Here is a 19402-nt window from a genome sequence, read left to right on the forward strand (position 1 = left end):
AATGTATCAGCATTGAGCACCATTTTTTATAGTGAAACTGATCAACTTGGATATGAAGTTATCTTTATCCGATCCAATTATATTAGTTGCTTTTCTTTGTTGGTTACTTTTGATGAGTATCAGTGCTAAATTTCCTATCCAAGCAAAGCCATATATAAGTTGCATCTTTTTTAACGTTTTTCACAACTATATGGAATTGAAGCTTGTATGACTGTAAGTTTTTGGATTTCTTGTTGACAGTCTTGATTCTTGAGTATGCTTGCACTACTAGACCACATGTTTGTTGTATACGTTGGAATTTTCTTAGAATAGATTATCCATGTTAAATAGTTAAGAAAAAAAATACTTTAATGCGGAGGCGAAAACATATCTGAATTTATAAACATGAATTTTGATTGGAAGAGTTTAGATTTTATGGTTCTTTCGATCTTCTCAATCAAAGTCTTCTGTATTTTTAGGTGGCTGAATTGCAACTTTTCTAATGGGAAAAGAGTTGTTGAGACGGCTTTAGTATATTGGGAACCGAAACCTTGAAGACGCTATTTATATTTGAGTATGATACTTATTAAACCCTAAAGTCCAAATAAAATAATATCTAAAGTTCAAAAGATAATATATTTAAAATTCAAAAAATAATTATCTAAAGAACAAAAGATAATATCTGATTTTATTCTCATTTAATTCCAAATCAAAAGTAATTATGACTTATTCAATTTAACATCTACTTAATATACTAAAACTGGTTTTCTCCCAACTAATAAAAGTGAGGTGTCACTTTCTCGTGAACTAATTTTCTCTCCAAAATGAATGCATTTAATGAATAATGCATAATTATACTAATTTAGAAAAATATCTTTATTTTAATTATATAAAATTAATATTTAATGCATTATTAAACTACTTATCAATTATTAATCAAAAATATTTTTTAATTATTTTAATGAATAATCCATAATTATACTAATTTAGGAAAGTATCTTTATTATAATTATATAAATCAATATTTAATACATCATTAAACTAATTATCAATCGAAAATATTTTTAAATATTTTAATTATATTCATTTTAATTATATTCATATCCTTCTAATTCTTATTCATTATTCAATGATTTTATTAGTGACAAGTTGTTAACCCATTTATATTGATAATAATAATAATTTTATTAGGATAAATATCAAATTCTATTCCTAATATAAAAATATAAAATTTAATTCCTTCTATTTTTATTTAACCACTATAAAAGACCATGTATGCCAGAAGAAAATATAATTCGTTTACCAATTACTCTTTCATTTGATAGCTTTTACAATAATTCTTTTTCTTCCCATAAGGCGTCGTTGCAAGAAGACAACTATCGTGGACACAAACTACCACTCTCAAACTTTCGTGCTCATCATTCGGAGCTATATAAGATATGTTATCTATGAAGTATTTATAGATCATGGTGTTATCATGTATGCATAAATAAAATATGTTTTGTATTTAAATTTAAGTCATTTACCTATTTGTGGTATATTCTAGTGTGAAATTACTTTTAATATGTGTTGTGTAATGATATTATGTTCTAATTTAAGATTTTACTTTAGAACTGTATTATGATTTTATCTCATCATTTTTTTAGATATCAAGTTGACGTATTTTTATTTATTATTATTATTATTGAAACGGATGTGATATGAAATATACAAAAAAAAAATCTCACATTCAATTTATTTTATTGTAGTCTTCTATCTGTTCTATTTATTTTTATTTTCTTCTTATTCATTTTATTTTCTTTTTAAATGTTATATAATTTATTATAATTTATACCAATCTACTTCTATTTAATATACTAAAATTGAGTTTTTCCCCAACTAATAAAAGTGGAGTGTCACTTTCTTGTGAACCCATTTTCCTTCCAAAATGATTGCACTATTTCTCTCTTTTAAATTTATTTTTAAAAATTATCTTTAATTGATATAATTATATTATAATTAGTATGTAATGAATGATACATAATTATACTAATTAAGATAATCTCTTTATTATAATTATACTAATCTCTTTTAAATTTATTTCAGAAAATTATCTTAATTATAATTATATAACAATATTATACTTAGCATTTAATGAATAATTCATAATTATACTAATTTAAAAAAATATCTCTATTATAATTATATAAAATCAATAATTAATACATTATTAATCTAATTATCGATCAAAACTATTTTTAACTATTTTAATTATATTGATTTTAATTATATTGATATAATTCTATTTTTTATTCATTATCCTAAAATTTTATCAGTGACAAGTTATTATCTTAATAGTGACCTATATTATAATAATAATAATAATAATAATAATAATAATAATAATAATAACAAAAAGATAGAAAATTATATTTAAAAAAAATATAAATTAATTATTAATAATTGGTTATTAATAATGATAATTATATGATTAATTTTAGTAATCATTAAATATATTTAATCTAAATAACCAAGTTTAATTAGTTAATAAATAAAAAAATAATTGTACAATTGTAGAAACAACAATAATATATATATATATATATATATATATATATATATATATATATAAATAACCAATTTAATATTAATAACGATAATTATCGTTATTATTCAATAATAATAATAATAATAATAATAATAATAATAATAATAATAATAATAATAATAATAATAATAATAATAATCTTTCTTTTTATTAAAACACTCATCTAATTGAATTAATATAAATATTTAATAAAAATAAAAGATTGATTTTTTGGCTTGAAGATAATACAATCGAATATTCTTGAAGATTTTAAAGCTATGAGTATATATTCTTTCTATATTAATATATACATGCATGTTACTTCATTTTTTTCATAAATGAAAAATAACATTTACCCATTAAATTTGTTAGTTGCTCAACCGATTCATCATATTTATTGTGATTGAGATTGATATATAATCATAAAGATTTTTTTTTTCTCCATTAATTTTAGTAAAAAAATCCATGACATAAAATAAAATAAAATAAAATCAGTATCTACTTTTTTCCTCAATATTTTTTATATTTACGGTAAATATTAAATATAAAAAAAATAATATTAATTATTATCACTTTTATTTATTTGCATTCATAATTAAATTTAATATAATTATAGTAAGTCTCTATAATTATAACAATTTATATCTGTTACATATATAGCAATTATATTATATATAATTATATATCTCATCTTTTAAATATACTTAGCAAGTATTTCTATTTATATAATCTACTTATCTACTTAATATATTAAAATTTAGTTTTTTCTCAATTAATAAGAGTGAGGTGTGAATTCCTCATAAATTCATTTTTCCTTCAAAATGAATGCATTTAATGAATAACGTATGATTATACTAATTTAGGAAAATATCTTTATTATAATTATATAAAATCCATATTTAATACATTATTAAACTACTTATCAATTATCAATCGAAAATATTTTTAATAATAATAATAATAATAATAATAATAATAATAATAATAATAATAATAATAATATACTTCTACTTAATATACTATAATTGTATTTTTCCCTAACTAATTGAAGTGAGGTGTCAATTTTTCATAAATTCATTTTTCTTCTAAAATGAAAGCACTATTCTCTCTTCTAAATTTATTTTTAAAAAATATCTTTATTATATTTATATTACAATCAATATTTAATGAATAACATATGATTATACTAATTTAGGAAAATATATTTATTATAATTATATAAAATTAATATTTAATACATTATCAGCTAATGAAAACGAGCTGTCAATTTTTCATGAATTTATTTTTTCTCCAAAATGAAAGTACTATTCTCTCTTCTAAATTTATTTTAGAAAAATTAAAATTCCATGTTGAATATATGTGGCAAGTTAAAAAAAAATAAGCAAGATCATGGAATCAAATCATATTTTTATAACATATATAAGAATGTATATTTTTATTATATAAAAATTGAATTTTTGCACTTCATGATGGGCATGACATACTTCTTAACGTGTTTCTTAATTTATTTTTTATAACTCATTGAATACAATTTATTACAGTAAATTAATTATATCAACTAATTAATTTGATTAGGTATTTAAATATCACATAATTTATATCAATTGCTGCCTAGTATGGTATGATTAGGGATTACAGGTTGACATTACTGAAAAGTAATCTTGGCTCCACTGTTAATATTAGTGTTAGACCTCATCCCAATCCTGATGAAGATCCAATTTTTGATAGGATGTACATTTGCATTAATAGGTATGAAAGAGGGTTCAAGGCTGGCTGCAGACCACTTATAAGCTTGGATAAAGCATTTCTAAAAATACAACATAGTGGTCAAATCCTCTCTGCCATTAATCAAGATGCAAACAATCACATTTATGTGATTGCTTATGCAATAGTGTCCATCAAAAACACAGAGAATTGACGATAGTTTTTGGAATTGCTGCATCAAAACTTGAGTGATTACAAACAACATGGTTGGTATTTTATTTCAGACATGCAAAATGTGTTGTTATTATTTATTGCTAGATATCTTAACTAAAGGTAGTGATTCTTAGATATAACTGCTGAGTAGTAAATCCCTTTACTGTTGTTTATTGTTGAAAGTGGTCTTAGTTATTGTTGTTTATTGTTTTATATGTGTGTTGAGTAGTAAATCTGTTTACTGTTATTTAAAACAATTGAGTAGTTGTTGTATAAACTGGATGTTGCATAGTTGATGGTTGCTTTATACAGGTAGTATCTGTTTACTTTATTGAGGGGCCAATGTGATGTCACTTACACAACTTTAGGGACTACTCTAAGTTCATTAATACAACATTAGGGGCCTTTTTGAGGCTCGATTTAAAACTTTTGTACTGGCTTTCTGGTTATGCAGGGTCTTATCCATGTAGTTCAGGATGTGTTTCTAAATGTCCATCATAAATTCTGTGTATGGCATTTATAGAGGAACTTCAACAAACAGTGGAAGGATAATCAGCTTAGAGGTTTGTTTTGGGAGTGTGCAAGGTCTACGACTCAAGAAGGGTTCGTTGAAGGGATGAAAAAATTGGAGAAGCTAAATAAGGATGCATGGACTTATCTAAGTAAATGGCCAAAGAACTCATGGAGCAGGGCATTCTTCAGCAGTGCACCTAAAATGGACAACATCTGCAATAATGCCTGTGAGATTTTCAACTCACGGATCAAAGAACCTAGAGCCAAGCCTATTATCGCACTGTTGGAGGAGGTCAGGATGTATGCCATGAGATCTATATCCAGAAACAAGGTGAAGTTGGGGAACAACGTCGGGATCCTACCTCCAATACCGCGAAGTAGGTTGGAGAAGATAAGAAAAGAATAAAAAAATTGGGTTCCCATGTAGTCTGGTGATGCAGATTATAAAATATTTGAAGTTTATGGGTGGCCTACCAATATGGCTGTGGACTTGGACAAGAGATCATGCACATGTGATTTTTGGCAACTAAGTGGTATGATCTTTTATGCATATTTTTTAATCATTTTATTCATGATTTGCAGTTGAAATTTTGTTTATGTATGACTGTGACGTTTTGTGTAGGGATGCCATGTGTGCATGCATGTGTCGTATTGGCCAGGGTTGGTGAAAAGTCAGATGAATTCTGAGATCACTGGTTGATCATAGAAGCATACAACAGCACCTATGCTTTCCATATAAATCCAATTCCTGGCCAGACACTATGGGAGAAATCACCACATAACAGACATCAAGCACCAAAGTTCAAGAAGAATCCAGGGCCAATTAAGAAGAAACGATGCCGATGAGGAGCCAAGTAGAGGCAAGAAGCAGAAGACCTCCATGAAAAGAGTTTATAAAAAAGGACATTGTCGCTATTGTGGTGAAACAGGTCACACCAAAAGGAATTGTCGTAAGAGGACCATTGATGAATAATCAGCTGTTGTGGCTGCTGCAGCGGCTGCTGATACTGATGTTAATGGAGGTGAGGTCAACAATTTTGCTCCAACTGCTGCTGTAAATGGTGGTGATGTCCCACCTGTGCCACAGGATCAGATCGAGATTTAGCTTGATCTTAGTCAGCCTATTTTATCAGAAACAGATGACTCTCAACAGGTTCGTAATATTACTTACCCATATATATATATATATATATATATATATATATATATATCTTTTAAATTTTCTTAGTCACTTTAAATGTTTCTTGTTTCATACATAGGTGCAACGCCCTTTTGTTTGGCCAACTAAATTGCCTCCTAAGAGAAAGTTGTCCACACCAAAAAAGAACACTCCATCAACAAGCACACCAGCTGCTACCACCCAACCAACCAACACCCCATCTGCAAGCACTCCATCTACAAGTACTCCATTTGCAAGCACTCTCCCAACAAGCACTCAATCTGCAAGCACTGAGCCAGCAAACATAATGAGATTTGTGCCTAATTCTGGATTTAAGCCACCCAGAACCAAGAATTAATGACTTAGATTATTATGTTTAGGGACAAATGATGTCTTTGTTTGTCTGTTTTGGTGAAGTAATCTAGTGTGTATGCTTTCTTAATTAGAATTTCAGTGTTGATTACTTTTGAGACTTATATTTTGACAACTCCGATATATTTGGTGACTATTATTCTGGCTTTATAATGTCTTATTTTGGATGTAATCACTATATTATGAAACATGAATTATGACTTTTTTGAAGAGATCTGTGTCAAATTTTTTGTTTTATTTTGTTCTTTTATATGCAATTAAGATGCATTCCAAATGTTGTCCATTCCCATATTATTGACAAGAATTATATTTTGGATGAATAAATTAGTAGTTCATATTGTTTCTCTAATTTTCAAAATATGCAAGCAAAGTAGTGTCAAACACTTTAATTTGCATTTCTTTTAAACAAACTGACAGGTACAACTACATGAACAACATATGCATGTTATTTGTTTTTTGGCAGATACAATTGGCCAAATTGCCTATCTAACTTTAAGAGAAGAACAACTACTGTAATCAGCAGCATAAATACAAACACCAAAATTTTACCCAATTTTAGAACCCTAATTTCAGACTCTAATCTTCCAAGTTTTCAAACAATCTTCATCTTCCATTCTTCATTGTCAATTGAAGGGTTTGTTCTACCATCACATGTGATCACATCTTCTTCAAGAATTTTATCAACCCACAGAAACAATCCACACCACCTCTTACCTACAGTCTGCACCAAAGAAAAAGAATCAACCAAGTTTATATCCAGAATTACAGTAAACAACAATAACAACTACTTACATTGTTGTTTGGGCAATCCACGAACGGTCTCCTTGTATTAGAATCTGGCGCTGACCATCGCAGCACTGGTCTCGAACCACATCCATACCATTCTGGCAAACGCGAATCCCTTTTCATGTTCATTCTTCTCATGATGCTTCCAAACCATCGTGGGTTGTTCGATCTCCCAGCTGCGTTGTTCACGCTAGCCATTGCAGTCTAGCTATCAAGATGCTGAAAAGAATCCAAGGGAAGAGACTAAAAGAGAAGAGAAGAGAAGGGGCACTGGAGATTGATCTTCAAATTTGGAAATTGGGGCTTTTAACTACGAATTAGGGACCCAATTGTGTCAACAAAGTTTATTCATCCACCTCAGTTAGCTATTAGCGTCACCAGCGTGTCACCAAGTTATCCAGATCAGCTTTCCGGTAACTCTAGCTAGAGGGAATGTGCCGGAAAGACGAGACTGAGTCCGGGAGTGCAATTTCAGGGACAAATATGGGTAACTATTAAATTCAGGGACTACTATGAAGCATGCGTGTAATTTCAGGGACCATTCTGAGGTTTAACTCTTTAGCTAAACTAAAAGTTTAGCCAGGGGATAATGGGGATTAAGTTACTTGAAGCTGAGTATGTGTGCAGAGTATAGTGATATGGATTAGAGGTGGCAACATACATTCTATTTGCGGGTACCTAATATGATTCAATCCGATCGGATAGGGTTGCCAACTCGATCTACAGTGGATAGGATAGGGTGTGGATAGAATTCTCGTGCGAGTCGGGTAGTATGCGGGTTGATTTTTAATCCTACATGATCAACTCGTACCTTATATATGTATATATTATATTCTTATATAAAAATATGTTTTAATTGAATGTTAAACTAAAGACTTCTCACTAAATGCAAAAGATCCTTAACCACTAAAAAAAGATAATTAATTGATATTTTTTTTTTATAAAAATCAGTTTTATTTTAAATTAATATCAAGTCTTTTTAGTAACTCACTGGTAGGGTCGAGTACATACCCGCGGGTTAAGAATGGGTAGAGTTAGGGTTAAAATATTCTCGACTCGCGAATAAAATATGATTGAGTTTATATAAAAATCTCATCTTACTTAAGAGTAGAGTTAGAGTTTGATCCAAACCTTACTAGTTGACCCCGGCTAATATGGATAGAATAGTTTCTTGTTAGGCATTCTGTTATGCATAGAATCTGTTGTTTTCTGTTTCGCGTTGCTTACTATAAATAACTTGCCTTCTCTTCGACTCTGTAACTTGCATTCCATAGTACAATTCGTAAATCACACACTTCACAATTCAGATATCTTCAATTCCCATATTAACAACCTTTTCTCTACCACCGTATGTAACTAAAATAAAACACACATAAAAACGAGAAATTTTATTTGCACCACCTTAACACTAAAGCCGAGTGGCTTTGTAGCTACGCTGTGGTACTTTCCGAAACGTAGCCCATATAAGATCAATGTATAATGGAAACTGAGCCAGAGCAAAAAGTGTGACTGGCAAGCATGTCACTGCATATATTGGAAGTGCAACATCCCTTAGCTTGTTCCGAAGCACAAGAAAATGCCCAGCACAGAAAGATACCAGCATCGACGTAATTGACATGAACAACGCTGTCAAACCCAATATAAGCTTCCGAGGAAGATTATTCCCGAAATCATACTCTTGATACCGAGATGTTAGTATGGACAGGAACAGCACCACCGCGGTAACAGAGCATGCAAGAGCAACAAGTGATGCCATCGCGAACACCTTGAATGCCGCCGTGCTTTCCAAGGTTGGCACGCCCGTGTCTTCCTGGACTCCGCCAGGTACTGTGGTGGAGGTTGCAAAGGCCACCGTCGCAATCAGAGCAGCCACCACAGAGCAAGACTCGGAGGTTTGCTTCAGCCATTCCCCGCCGCTTTTCACGAGCTTCTGGTGAGATTCAACCAACACCTCTCTCGGGGTTTTGCAGTCTTTGTTGTATCGACCAAAGAAACGTGGTGGCATAGAATCTTTGACAAACTGTTTGTGTGCATCATATTAATTAGTCTTTTGTAATAATAATTTCTAAATTAAGGTGAAAATTCATATGCACTCGACCTCACGTGAAGTTGATAGTCAAGTGTGCCGTTAGATGATTTGATTGATTTGATTAAATTTTCATCTAATGACTTTCAACTATCAACTTCACATGAAGTCTTACTTGAGATTTTTAGTTAAATTTATCAAATCATGTAATGATTCTAAAATATAATAACTTCATACGAAGATAATTGTATCTGAGTTTTCAGGATTAAGGAATGAATGATGACTACGTACTTACCATATACCACTTGAGTTCCCAGTACATTTGCAGGGCTGCTCCGGGAATGATCCAAGGCGTATAGTCACCAAGCTTGGCTGCCAAGTGCAGCGCACTGTTGCCTTCATGGTCCACTTTTCTGAATAGACTTTCCTTTATGCTTTCTTTCTTCAGCAGGAACTCATACAAGTGCGGTTGCCTGTGCTCTACAGCCAACAGCACTATGTTCTTCTTGTTGCAATCCATGTCATGCACTGCTACTGGAAACATTTCCAGGATTCTCTCCACCATTTCTATTACCCCATTCCTTGCTGCTATTAATATTGGTGTCTCCATCTCCTTAGTAGCTATGCTGGTGGAACCATGCTGCTCATTTCTGGTTCTATCCAAAGCATCATTATTATAAACATTATATGGAGATGTCCCTTGATCTTGATCTTGAGGTCCACTACTACTGCCATTGCCATCATATTCATATAAGGATACTCGCTTCAGAAGTTCGTTCATTACTTGATTAGACCATATGTGCTTCTCCTTCTTTCGCCCTATCCTCTTGAATATGTTTGTCCCTTTTATTAGTACAACATATATATATCACATTATCATTAAAAAACACACTAATCCCTTAATTATGTCAACCATGAATTAATCTATGAGGAGTGCTAGGGGGACAGCAACTTTTGTGATTTGTAACCATCAAATAGCCATCAATAATGATTTTAATGGTGTGAGATTGGTATGAGATTTCATCCAATGACTTACTTTTCTTTGCTGGTTATATGCTGGCCAGAATTTAATAAAATTGCTGACTTCCTAGACTTTTCCTTAATCCACAACGCCCTATATATATGTTTGACATACCTTTTCCAAAGATTACCAAGATGACCGTGTATATAAAAGCGAGGAAGCCAGCACAGCATTCGTAATTTTCTGGAAATAGGGGGTGCGACCAAGCTTCAGATTCCGACCCTAAACAATTATTTACATCTTGCTAATTAGATTCTTATCTATGTTGAGTATATTCGAATACATTTTATAATAATAATAATAATATGTAGACATCACCTAAGGAGTTTGTGTCAGCATTAGTTTTCTCTTGTGCTTCACCATCCTCTCCTTGTTCTAATTGAGTTTTCAGATATACTACTTTTACATACAAAAATTGAAGCAACATTTTTAGTTAAAAGTATACATGTGAGTATGTGTATCACTAATTAATAGTGCGTCCCTCACCTGATGAAGTGTCTGTCTCAATTTCATTGACAGTAGATTTCTCTTGTGCTTTAGAGTCCCGTCCTAGAGTAGTTTAATTTTCAAATATTGTAACAAAATAAAATTTGTTATATCAAATCATAATATATGGTAATTGTTCTGCATGCACTAAAATGCAGCCCTATATATGGTCTTACCTAAGAGGTTTGTCTGAGAAGCAATTCTTTCTTGTGCTTCAAGGTCCCTTCGTTGAGTTTTATTATGATTTTTTCTTGAACATTTTCCAATCAGAAAGGTTACCACGGGGAATTTGGTGGTAGCTGGTGGATACATAACTATAGAATCAAATCATTCCTTTTGCGGTACATAGACTCAAATTAAATCACATCAGTTGCAATTAATAATAGTAAGTAATATAATTCTTCAATGACTTGATTTATATGTACCGATGAATAAACTACAATAACAGTAAAGTATAAATTATATCAAAATCAAACTTATATAATCTTCCAAAGGAGATCAAGAGAGAACAGAAGAGGATATGATTGATTATTTTGCATACCAACCCAGGCTGCATTTTTCATCAGGGCCATAAAGTCCACGCATGCCTGATAATTCTTTGGATATCTAGTTTTATTATTTTCTCTCGTTTCAGCTTGTGGCCGGTAATCAGTTTCAGCTTTCAGTTGCTTCACACGTATACCTTCCAAAAATATATAACGCAGTTATAATAATGAAATTGAGGATAAAAGGTATAAGTACTATACTATAAAATAGTGTGAATTAATTATAATATCAGCTATATATATGTAGGTAAAAATTCAGGTGAAGTCGAATTCATATGAAGTTGATATTTGAGAGTTGTTAAATAAAAATCTAGTCAAATCAGTCAAATCATCTAATAGCTTTTACGTATCAACTTCACGTGAAGTCGACTGCACCTAAGTTTCCACCATGTATGTATGCATGCACATGTCTGAATATAATTAATAAGAGTTACCGTGATAAATAAATGTTTCTATTCGGCCAAGACGACTGCCACTTTTAAAAGCAGAAGGCTTGGTTGCAAGGAAATGGAGAGGAGTGGCTCCCCTTTCATTCACCCAATTCACAAGATCTCCATATAACTGAATTATTTGGAATGCTAATTCTGTAAAACAGGTCAATTAGACACACATAGATCAAGAAATAAAATTAAACCAATCCATGTCTCTATCATCATTACCAAAAGGAAAAGTCTAGGGGACCAACAATTTTGTTAAATTCTAGCCAGCATGTAACCAGCAAAGAAAAGTGAGTCATTGGATGAAATCTCACACCAATCTCACACCATTAAAACCATCATTGATGACTATTTGATGACTACAAATCACAAAAGTTGCTGCCCCCTAGCATTGCTCTTACCAAAATTGTCGGCAGCAATTGTAGAATGAAGAATGGTGTCACCATCATTTCTTCTGCAGTTAGAGTAGTTAACGGAAGTCCCTGGTTCCTTGTGGAACATATAATGAAGGATCATGAAAGCTTCTTTTCTTCCATGGAAAGCAGCAAGGAAGAGAGGGGTCTCACCATCAACGTTTCGAAAACTCACCAGCTCAGGATCAGCATCAGCAATCACCCGAACCATGCTGATAGTCCCCATGGAAGCTGCAAAGTGCAATGCCGTGTTCTTCCTCTTATTCTGGATTCTCAGAGCCTCTTTCTTACTCTCCTCTTTTACAATCAGATCCACAAGCTCTGAAACCACCTCCTCTTGGCCGTCGATGACTGCCAGGTGTAACGCGCTTTCGCCTCCCCTCGTTATCTTTGCCGTGTGAGCTCTCTTCTCCTTCTCGTAGATCTCAACAACTTCCTTCCATCTACCTTCCATGCAGATTTGGAAGAGCTGCTTCGTATTCTCTTGTTTCTTCATCGTCTCATTACACGTCACACTCTCAATATGATCAGTATCATCATCATCATTTCCCATAACTTCTCACTCAGTCAATAATCTATGTATCATCAGCATTCAGCACCACTTTTTATAGTGATTAGTGAAACTGATCAAAGCTTATGAATGTGTATTTATGTATTTGAATAATATATTTCTATTTTATTTATTACTTGGATATGAAGTTATCTTTATCCGATCCTACCATATAAAGTGGAGATGTTCATGTTTGTTCCCATTGTTGGATCTCCAATCTGCAGCTCTTTATTTCGATTAAGTCTCTTCAATTCCTTTTTTTTTTTCTTTATCTGACAGCGTTCGTTCGGTTGGAAGCAAAAAAGTGCAGGCAGCAACTTTGAAAGATCCAAAACTAAATTGAAAATAGAAACAAGGCTGATTTTACTGCCTTTGAGTATGAGAGATTCCAACATATTTGGATTTTATATTAATTGGAACTGTTTTTTTGCCCAAAAGAAAATTCTTTCAGAGTAATCCTGTTGATTATAATATATTTAAAAAAAAAAAGAAAAAATTCTAAACACATACAGGTACAGTAAAAGTCTGGAATGTTTTATTTGTTGCTAATGGATTGGTTGCTTTTGGTGAGTATCTGTGCTGAGTTTCCTCTCCAAGTAAAGTCACAAATTGCATCTTTTTAACGTGTTTCACGACCACGACTATAGAATACAATTAAAGGACTTTGTTATCATTTAACCTTCAAACGTCAAATGTTATGTTTCTTCATTTGCTGACACACATTTACATTTAAGAGTATGGCATAGGTTAATTCTTAATATATCTTCTATCATGAAAATAATTTAAAAATTACTAATATTTTTTAATTTTACAATATATATTTAGTTAATGTATTTAAAAAAAAATAAAAAAATTAAGCGATCTTTATTTAAAAGACAACAAAATTTTAATTATTTTTAATAGATACATTAATTTAGAAAAAGTTTAGGGATCAACAGTTTTATTGAAATTTGGCCAACACTTAACTGATAAAAGTAAAGCAAATAATTATACACTCTTAAATAAAATTTTACGCTATTAAAATCACCAAAATTTACTGACTCTTTAACACTCCTCATTAATTTATATAGATTTATTTTATTAATATAAAAAAAATATTAATAAAAAATTAATTAATATTATAAAAATAAAATATATTTTTTATTAAAAGCCTTGTTATTTTTCAAAGTAATTATCAAGCTATTTTGGGTTTTTTCTCTTTTGCTTACGCAAGTACTCCTAATATTATTTTAATGCTTTCATGCAAAACGAGTTGGATTATGTCTAAAAATGAACAATACTCATCTCTATTCTCTACCTTATTTTTTAATAAAATAAAAATAAATAAATAAAAGGCAACCCAATCTTCCAGCGTCTTCCCTCTCCGAGATGGACTCGCCAGCTTCATCAATCCACAAAAACGACGCCGTCCGCCTCAATCACTGCTCCTCCTCCTCTTCCAACGCCGTCTTCAACGACGCCGAGGAACCTTCTACCTCGAATTCTACGATTTCGGATCCTCAACCCCTTTCATCACAACCTCCAATTTCGCATCCCCAACGACCTTCTTCGGCCGCCAGAATCCGCCGCCGGAAAATTAATCGTGATTCCCAGGGCAAGGAACCGGAAATTTCAGCTCCCGATTCTTTCCTCACTTCCGAGAGCAGCGATTTCACCAATGGCGCTAAAAGCAGCTCCCGAAATCACAGAGGCCCTCGAACATCAACAAAGGAAGAGGAAAGTCCTGCCGAGAAATGCGATTCGAACGAAGCAAAACGTCAACGCGCTCGCGCAGTTCAAGCTTCAAGTTCCGTGAAAGAAGAGAACAATGTGAACAACGAGGAGTCGACGGTTACCACAGCTTCGAAAGACGACTCGCCGGGGGATTCAGCCGAGTCACCGATTCAACACGGCAACTCGTCCTCGAGTTTCCTCGAACTAGTTGCAGGGCTTGTAATTAAGGCGATCGCATTCGAAATCAAGCTAGTCACGATGTTTGTGACGTATCCGCTATTGTTCGCGTTTCAATGTTGCATGTTTTGCGTGGACCCATTGGGGACGACGAAAAAGGGCAAGGCTTTCGTGACAGGAGTTTTGGCGAGAGTGCGTGGCGCTGTTTATGGTCGTGTGGGGCATTACTTCAAGGGTTGGTTCAACGAGAACGATTCAGTCTGGAGCTTGGCGCTTCGTTGCGGGTGGGGTTTGTTGTGGTCGATCTACGTTTGTTGCGTCTTGTTTGGGCTCTTGGTTAATTCTTTTGTGGTGAGTGGGCTTCTGATGAAGTGCTTTGTGGAGAAGCCGATTCGGACGAGGGAAGTTTTGAACTTTGATTTCACTAAGCATAGCCCTGTGGCTTATGTGCCCATAATTTCGTGTGATGCTGTTTTTGGTGGAAAATATTCTGAGAATTTGAACAACGACGTTGGTGTTACGAGAACCAAGTGGAGGGGTCAACGTTTTATACCTTATAAGCACAAAGTGCAAGTCACTCTCTTGTTGACAGTTCCTGAGTCAGGATACAACAGAGATCTTGGGGTCTTTCAGGTACATATAAATCTATCTGATTCCTTTTCTGCAAATTTTGTTTTGCTTTGTCATTTCGGTGATTGTGATTTAGTTCTAAGCAAATTTTGTATGTTCTGTTACACTTTGATTTTCTTCTTTGTTTACATTATTAAAGTTGTGGATCTTGTCATAGGTTTCACTTTTATAGTTGAGAGGATACACTGTAAGAATGAGGTATTATATGTTACTATGGAAGAAGAATAAGGACCTTTGGTGTGGGGTAATACTATTTGCAGTCATGAGTTTTCACCTTTGAACATTGTTTTGTGTGGAAACTCTGAAGTTTCATTAAACCTTTCCCTTTCCAACTCCCATTAGTTTCTTGTTTGTGTTACTTTAGTATTGTTGTCGTGTGGTTGGAAGAAATTTTGGTAAATGATTTATCAAAAAATGGAGAAGAATTTTTTTGTTGTAAACGTGATCATAGACTTTTAAGAATGTGTCTCATTTGAAAGGAGTTCAAAGGCCTCCTTTCTTGCAGTGTCTCAGTCAGATCTATTGAAATTTTAGACGAGATCAGTGGAGTCTGATTGTTGATGCCCTTTTCTAAATGTAGTGTTGAGTTATTCGAGCAATCTTTTTCATTATATCAAGCCAATGTAGACTTAATGTGAAATTTGTGTAAAGATATCAAAAACATCTTCGAAGGCCTTTGCTTAATAGCTCATACTTTTAGGTGAAATGATTCTTTGACGTGTTATTTACCTATGACAAGTGGATTAATTGTATATTTCTTGAAGCATCTTTGTTAAAACTGTTAGAACTAACTATGATAACTACAGTGCGTAGTTTTCCTATTGCCTTCTTTTGAGTTTCTTCTATGACTCATTTCTAGGCCAGAGTTGATTTCCTATCGGCTGATGGTAGAACCATGGCAAGCTCAAGTAAACCTTGCATGTTAAGATTCAGCAGCGAGCCTATACGATTGATCATGACTTTCCTCAAGATTGCTCCTCTTGTAACTGGTTATATGGCCGAAACCCAGACTCTGAACGTCCATATGAGAGGTTTCATTGAAGGGGATGAACCTACTTCGTGCCTGAAGGTGACACTTGAGCAGCGAGCTGAATATCAACCTGGCGCTGGCATTCCTCAGATATACGATGCATCCGTGGTTATTGAGTCCCAACTTCCATTCTTTAAGAGGATTATTTGGGTTTGGAAGATGAGCATATTCATATGGATCACGATGATGGTATTCATAATTCAGTTACTTTTTGTTCTATTGTGTTGTAGACCTGTAATTATTCCTAGAACAAGGCAAAGAGTTAGCAGACCTGCAACCCAAAATAATCATCAGGTACAAAATTTAGCAAGGCATCCTAAATTCTAACTTTTTCCTTTCTTTTTTTATTTTAATGTTCATTTTTTTGTTAAATTCCTTTACAGTCACAATGTAGTCGTTTAATTACATGCGATGTATAATGTAATTTTGTGTAACCTGTTAATTTGTTAATGAGGTATATGGTTAATCGTTCCTGTATCTGTTCATTTGATATATACATATATTTTTTGGGTATTATCTGTTCATTTAATGTAATTGTATACTTTTATCAATAAACAGCTTCCTTTCGGAATGTTGTATGACTTGTATACTATTATGACAAACTTGTATGCAATGTGCTCAAGGAATTTTGACACTTCTGATTACCTATTTACCTACCTCGTGGATGAAGGTGGTTTTTGTTTTTGTTTTTTTTTTTTGTTTTTTTTTTCAACCTTGGATGTTATTTTTTTTGTCATACCTTGGATGTCGTTGTTTGGAGTCGTTGGACACCTTTTTACAAACCCATAGAAAATATGAAACAGGGTTTGCTACGAGTTTTGTTAAGGGCTTAAGGCCCAAACAAATTATTGAACTTCTATAGCTGAAGTGTTTGGTCATGTTTTTTTTTGGTCAGGAAGTGTTTGGTCATCTTCCAAGCTCATCATGTGACCACATGGTTGGGCTCATTTCCCTTTCTTATTCAATACTGTACTTTTAATTAATTTAATTCGATTGGACTAGTCATTAAAGTGCCTAACTATTAACTAACGATAAGTTAACAAAGAATTAATTACATATTCCGGTCGTGGACAAAATATTTAAAAAACGTTTGGACCTGATTTAATACACACAAAAAAAAAAAAAAACAGAGGAAGAAAGAAAAAACCGAAAGATTATTTTAACATAAAATACAATTCTCTTGGACTTAATAACATACTCGTTAATACAGCAAAGTGCAAACTTTATATTTTAGAAGAAAGTTGGGAGTGAAGTGTGTATATAAGTACAACGAAAGGCCACGTGAGAAAACTGAACTGTGTTAAGAAAAACCATACAACGTGTGATGTTGAAGACTACGAACATGTTTGCTTATATCTGATCTCTATTTACTCCCCTTGAAGAAAGAGGCACTCTTGGTGATCTCACGAACCGGCTTCTTTGTGTACCTAACGAAATTGTAGGTCCATGCACCAGCCACAGCTCCAACAATGGGTGACACCAAATACACCCATATTCCTCTGTATTCACTGTGCACAATAGCTGGTCCCAATGATCTTGCAGGGTTCATTGATGCTCCCGTTAATGGCCTATTCAAAAATAGTTGAAGTCAGTTTTATACTTGAATGATACCTTTTTTTTCTAGATGAAAAATGTCTTATTTCAAATTTATATTATATATTTTTTGTTAGGCTTAATGTTTAAGTCAATACCCTGCAACGAGCACATTTAGTAGAATAGTAGATCCAACTGCAAGTCCAGCCAATTCACCAATCTGCAAAATTTAAAGCTCAAATGAAATTATTGTGATACTAGTGTTTAATCCTCATAACTCACTCCTTAGATAGAGAATTTGGCAGGGTAAGTGTAAAACTCTGTTGCAGTCGACTTCACGTGAAGTTGATACTGAGAGTTGTTAGATGATTTGACTGATTTTTGACTAAATTTTTATCTAACGTAAAATCAACTTCACGTAAAATCAACTTCACCTGAATTTTCACCATTAATTATACTAACTAGAACCAAACCGAAAGAAAATGTTACCGCTCGGTTATCAGTAGCCACCCCAGAAATGACGAACATGAGAAAGAAAGTGATTATGAATTCAATAACGAGAGCTTGAACGTGAGTCACAGATGGAACGGTTCCGGGAAACTGGTTATCCTTGCCCGTAAATAAGAGTCTGAGAGCACCACTTGCAAGTGTGGATCCAAGAACTTGAGAGAAGATATAAGCAGGAACCTGGTTCCAAGGGAACCTGTTTATGGAAGCAAGAGCAATGGTAACTGCAGGGTTGAAATGAGCAGCAGATATGTGTCCAAGAGAGTATATTAACACCATCACAAGCAGCCCCCAAACTGTTGCGATTCCTGCAAGTGTCACCACCTTGTCGTTGTTGAGGTTCACAACCAATGAACCACACCCTGCAAATATCAAGAAGAACGTTCCCACTACCTCTGCTACCAACTGCATCATATTCATATCCATTCAAGAAGGCAAATAAATAAGCAACATACATACATACATACATACATACATACATACATACCTTTTGCAGAAGAGGCACAGTGACCTTGGTGTCTGACTCATCTTCATCATTGGTAACACTCATTACAACATCTCTGTTATTATTATTATTATTATCTGACATGACTGAGAATGAAAGCTAAGAGAGAAGAACTAACAAGCTAAGCTAAGGGCAGAAACAAGCAACACTCTCTGTCAATCGAAGCTGTGTGTGGCAATGCAATTTATAGCAACACAAAAGTGCTAAAGAGAACAATGGACAGAGTCACTGTACTGATAGAAAATATGAGATTATTATTACTATTATTATTATTATTATTATTGTTATTATTAGGCTTTTCCATTTCTTCAAAGGATATATGATGGAAACAAGATTCGACTCTAATGATTCAATCAACTTTAAAAGTATTTCTTTCTATTTAAATTGAAATATTTGTTATTTTACTTTTTTGCATGTGTCCATAAAAATTTATTGTAATATAGCTTATGATAGATAAAAATATTCTTGATTTGCATATACAACAACAACATCAACATTAACAAGCCTTGTCCCACTAGTTAGGGTTCACTATATGGA

The 19402-nt window shown here is 32.9% G+C and overlaps 3 protein-coding genes across 6 annotated transcripts; 1 reads left to right on the forward strand and 2 right to left on the reverse strand.

The window, feature by feature from the left end:
- Positions 1–8498: 8498 nt before the first annotated feature.
- On the reverse strand, positions 8499–12799 carry LOC130956445 (uncharacterized). 3 transcript variants are annotated; one of them, XM_057883492.1, is made up of 9 exons: positions 12209–12799; positions 11805–11954; positions 11367–11507; positions 11002–11124; positions 10826–10888; positions 10658–10738; positions 10454–10561; positions 9614–10161; positions 8499–9312 (listed from the first exon to the last, which is right to left on the reverse strand). In XM_057883492.1, the coding sequence occupies exons 1-9, from the start codon at positions 12771–12773 to the stop codon at positions 8701–8703; spliced, it is 2391 nt and encodes a 796-aa protein (XP_057739475.1). In that variant the 5' UTR covers positions 12774–12799; the 3' UTR covers positions 8499–8700. The 3 variants fall into 3 exon arrangements, with proteins under 3 accessions (XP_057739475.1, XP_057739474.1, XP_057739473.1); XM_057883491.1 differs by having other exon boundaries at positions 10658–10735; positions 11002–11139; XM_057883490.1 differs by having other exon boundaries at positions 11002–11139.
- Positions 12800–14069: 1270 nt separating this feature from the next.
- LOC130958086 (seipin-2) lies at positions 14070–16833 on the forward strand. The gene is made up of 2 exons (XM_057884979.1): positions 14070–15293; positions 16150–16833. The coding sequence occupies exons 1-2, from the start codon at positions 14139–14141 to the stop codon at positions 16645–16647; spliced, it is 1653 nt and encodes a 550-aa protein (XP_057740962.1). The 5' UTR covers positions 14070–14138; the 3' UTR covers positions 16648–16833.
- A 648-nt stretch (positions 16834–17481) lies between these two features.
- Positions 17482–19006, reverse strand: LOC130956170 (aquaporin NIP1-2-like). 2 transcript variants are annotated; one of them, XM_057883211.1, is made up of 4 exons: positions 18848–19006; positions 18343–18765; positions 18012–18073; positions 17483–17888 (listed from the first exon to the last, which is right to left on the reverse strand). In XM_057883211.1, the coding sequence occupies exons 1-4, from the start codon at positions 18947–18949 to the stop codon at positions 17684–17686; spliced, it is 792 nt and encodes a 263-aa protein (XP_057739194.1). In that variant the 5' UTR covers positions 18950–19006; the 3' UTR covers positions 17483–17683. The 2 variants fall into 2 exon arrangements, with proteins under 2 accessions (XP_057739195.1, XP_057739194.1); XM_057883212.1 differs by lacking the exon at positions 18848–19006 and having other exon boundaries at positions 17482–17888; positions 18343–18771.
- Positions 19007–19402: the final 396 nt, after the last annotated feature.

This window comes from Arachis stenosperma, chromosome 10 (genome assembly GCF_014773155.1).
Source record: "Arachis stenosperma cultivar V10309 chromosome 10, arast.V10309.gnm1.PFL2, whole genome shotgun sequence".
NCBI classification, from domain to species: domain Eukaryota; kingdom Viridiplantae; phylum Streptophyta; class Magnoliopsida; order Fabales; family Fabaceae; genus Arachis; species Arachis stenosperma.

What these genes read in the sequence shown, in the direction of transcription:
- LOC130956170 (XM_057883211.1), bottom strand. Translation starts at nt 18,949, where the DNA reads ATGTCAGATAATAATAATAATAATAACAGAGATGTTGTAATGAGTGTT. An exon ending in CTGTGCCTCTTCTGCAAAAG is followed by an intron (nt 18,766 to 18,847) that starts GTATGTATGTAT and finishes AATATGATGCAG; the next exon opens with TTGGTAGCAGAGGTAGTGGG. An exon ending in CTAAATGTGCTCGTTGCAGG is followed by an intron (nt 17,889 to 18,011) that starts GTATTGACTTAA and finishes ATTTTTGAATAG; the next exon opens with GCCATTAACGGGAGCATCAA.
- LOC130956445 (XM_057883490.1), bottom strand. Translation starts at nt 12,773, where the DNA reads ATGGGAAATGATGATGATGATACTGATCATATTGAGAGTGTGACGTGT. An exon ending in AGAAACATTTATTTATCACG is followed by an intron (nt 11,508 to 11,804) that starts GTAACTCTTATT and finishes TATTTTTGGAAG; the next exon opens with GTATACGTGTGAAGCAACTG. An exon ending in TGAGACAGACACTTCATCAG is followed by an intron (nt 10,739 to 10,825) that starts GTGAGGGACGCA and finishes TGTATGTAAAAG; the next exon opens with TAGTATATCTGAAAACTCAA.
- LOC130958086 (XM_057884979.1), top strand. Translation starts at nt 14,139, where the DNA reads ATGGACTCGCCAGCTTCATCAATCCACAAAAACGACGCCGTCCGCCTC. An exon ending in GAGATCTTGGGGTCTTTCAG is followed by an intron (nt 15,294 to 16,149) that starts GTACATATAAAT and finishes ACTCATTTCTAG; the next exon opens with GCCAGAGTTGATTTCCTATC.